The 2,888-nt window shown below is 47.3% G+C and overlaps 1 protein-coding gene across 1 annotated transcript; it reads left to right on the top strand.

Annotated features, from left to right (window-relative positions):
• The first annotated feature begins 957 nt into the window (after nt 1-957).
• LOC119723963 (ATP-dependent DNA helicase PIF1-like) lies at nt 958-2,139 on the top strand. The gene has a single exon (XM_038194884.1). It carries the CDS (start codon nt 958-960, stop codon nt 2,035-2,037), a length of 1,080 nt encoding a protein of 359 aa, XP_038050812.1. The 3' UTR covers nt 2,038-2,139.
• Nucleotides 2,140-2,888: the final 749 nt, after the last annotated feature.

Here is a 2,888-nt window from a genome sequence, read left to right as displayed (position 1 = left end):
ATCCAGATGTATTTCAACACTTCACCTACTTGCGAAAGACATTTCAGTTGCGAAAGAAAAGACTTAGTTCTCACAACGACCGGATGGCAGACGACGACTCCCTCTTATTGCCTACAGCCCTCATACTGCAGCTGCAGAGCTATATTATCTCCGCATCCTACTGTACCGTCTGCCTGGGCCAACATCCTTCCAAGACATTCGACGCGTTGGCAACAGGGTCATGGGTACCTATCTGGCAGCCTGCATCGCACATGGCATTGTTGATAACGAAGAGGAGGTGAATGCTGTAATGGAGGAGGCTTCGAACATCACATTTGGCCCGGCGGTGCGTATTTGCCAACATGCTCATGTTTGTTGTCAGAGGGGAACACTTGCAGTTCTGGGAAAAGCACAAACGTGTGCTGTGCGAGGACCACACTCATGCACGAAGCGGGTGTCAATGAACCAGATGAAGGTATTGTGAGTCAAGTGCTGCTCGAACTGAAGGACCAAGTTGAGAGGCACGTCTTTACGCTCAGCAAAAACTTCGGCCTCCCTGAGCCTGATCCAGTTCACATTCAGCCACGCATTCCCCGCATCATCTAGAATGAGATAGACCACAACATACCCGAGCTGGAGGCACACATAGCTCAGACAGAGGGCCTTCTTAATGATGAACAGCGTGTTGTTGTCAATGCAGTGATGGACAGCGTGCAACAGAAACTTGGCAAGATGATCGCAGTTGATGCAAGTGGTGGAACTGGGAAAACATTCACATTGTCCCACATCCTCAACAAAGTCTGAGCACAGGGCAAGGTAGCCCTTGCAACAGCTGCAAGTGGCATCGCCGCTACCCTCCTACTTAAAGGGACCACCTTTCATAGTAGAACCAGGTGCCCTCTCATTCTCACTGACGAGTCCACTTGCAACATCAGCGAAGACGACAGCACTGCAGCACTCATCAGAATAACGCATGTCATGGTGGTAGACGAGGTGTCAATGATGGACCGCCACGCATTAGAGGCAGCAGATTGCACATTCCAGTGGCTGCGAGCTTCTCAGAAACCATTTGGTGGCATTACAATGGTTTTCAGCGGTGACTGGAGGCAGATACTTACCGTCGTGCCACATGGCAATCGCACTGAGATAGTAGGAAGATGCTTAAAGAGCTCATACCTGTGGAGAAACGTCAAGATTCTGCGTCTTACTCACAACATGAGAATCAGGCAGGCTGCTGGACAGCAACAAGACGAAGCCCATTTTGCCGATTACCTGCTGAACCTTGGCGAGGGCAAAATCTCTGTGGTTCCAGAGGAAGGTGAATTTGCTATTGAACTCAACAAATCGCTCACTCTTCCCAGTGACACACTCAAGGACATTGTCAATTGGGTGTATGAGGACATCCACACGAACTTTGCCAACCCCACGTGGCTATGTGAGCGTGTCATACTGTGCCCAACCAACTCCGAGGTTGACAAGGTCAACGAGCACATGACAAATATCTTTCCAGGAGAGGAGTCTGTTTGCAGCAGTGTTGACACAGCAGAGTCTGACAGTCACCATATGTACCCGACTGAATTTTTAAATACCCTCTGCCCGTCTGGTATGCCTCCCCATCGTATCACTCTAAAGGTGGGAATGGTGATCATGCTACTTCGAAACTTCGACCAGCACAAAGGACACTGCAATGGGTCAAGGTATCTCATCAATCAAATCCTGCCCCATCTCTTGGTTGCACAATCTGTGGTTGGTATAAACGCTGGACGCACACTCCTCATTCCACGCATCACCCTCTCACCATCTGAGATCTTCCCTTTCACTCTACGTTGTCGACAGTTTCCAGTGAGACCCTGCTTTGCCATGACCGTCAACAAATCTCAGGGGCAGTTGCTACACCGTGTTCGGGTCTTCTGCATGCGAGACTTCTTCAGCCACGGTCAGTTCTACGTGGCGGCCAGCTGGGTTGGCACTTCAAGCATTCTTGCTTTAGATGAAGAGACAAAGAAGAAGCGCCGTTTTCTCAGCAATGTTGTTTATCAAGAAGTCTTGACAACATAAAGATAGAAAGGCGCTCTGGTACCTCAGCTCATGTTAATACATGTAGTTGTTACAGTTATGTTCCCATATAATTATTGTACCACTGTACATTTTTCATTGCTGTGTTTGTATTTTAAAAAAAGATACACAACACTTACACCATAAGCACACTTACAAGTGTGTATTTCCTGCAATTGATGTGACCAGGAAATCTTGAATCAGAAACGCACTGCTGCAAAATTTGCTCATATTTAGAAGAAAATCGTTAAACACGGGTGCAGCACGGCAAGAAAAATAATTTGTGTCTATTTTTATACCATTTTTTGCATAACGCTATACATAAGTGTGCATAAATTAATGCACTCAGACTTAGTTTTCAGGCAAATTTCCCGCCGTGCTTACACCGTCGTTACCCACCAATCGCGTGCGCGTACAAAAGTGTGTATAATGAACAATGCCACGCATTTTGTTATTGTGTTCTTGGTTTATGTTCTTAGTGTTCCTATCATTCCAAGCAGTCCTATCACTCCAAGCTGTCCTATCATTCCAAGCAGTCCTATCCAGTGGCGGAGATTTCTTGTTACAGGTGGGGGGGATGATTTATGAATGGCCATCCTTATGTGGAACACGACACGGCACAGGGTCCAAGAAACTGCTTAAGGGCCCCCTGGTGGGATTGCAGGCGCAAAGCCCTTGCTAGGGGTTGAGGTAACCACCCCCCCCCCCCCCCCCCCCGGAGCCCCTGGGGTTTACACAATTTCAGGTGCAAAATGGTGTCAAAATTCAACCTTTTCTTGAGCTTGAATTGCAATAAATGACAATAATTAACACCTTCAAGCATTAACAAATACAAAAGATCTTCAAAACTAAAA

Source organism: Patiria miniata, unplaced genomic scaffold (assembly GCF_015706575.1).
Source record: "Patiria miniata isolate m_02_andy unplaced genomic scaffold, ASM1570657v1 HiC_scaffold_17, whole genome shotgun sequence".
Taxonomy (NCBI): domain Eukaryota; kingdom Metazoa; phylum Echinodermata; class Asteroidea; order Valvatida; family Asterinidae; genus Patiria; species Patiria miniata.
Note: the sequence above shows the minus strand (reverse complement) of the source record. Positions and strands in the feature narration are given on the sequence as shown.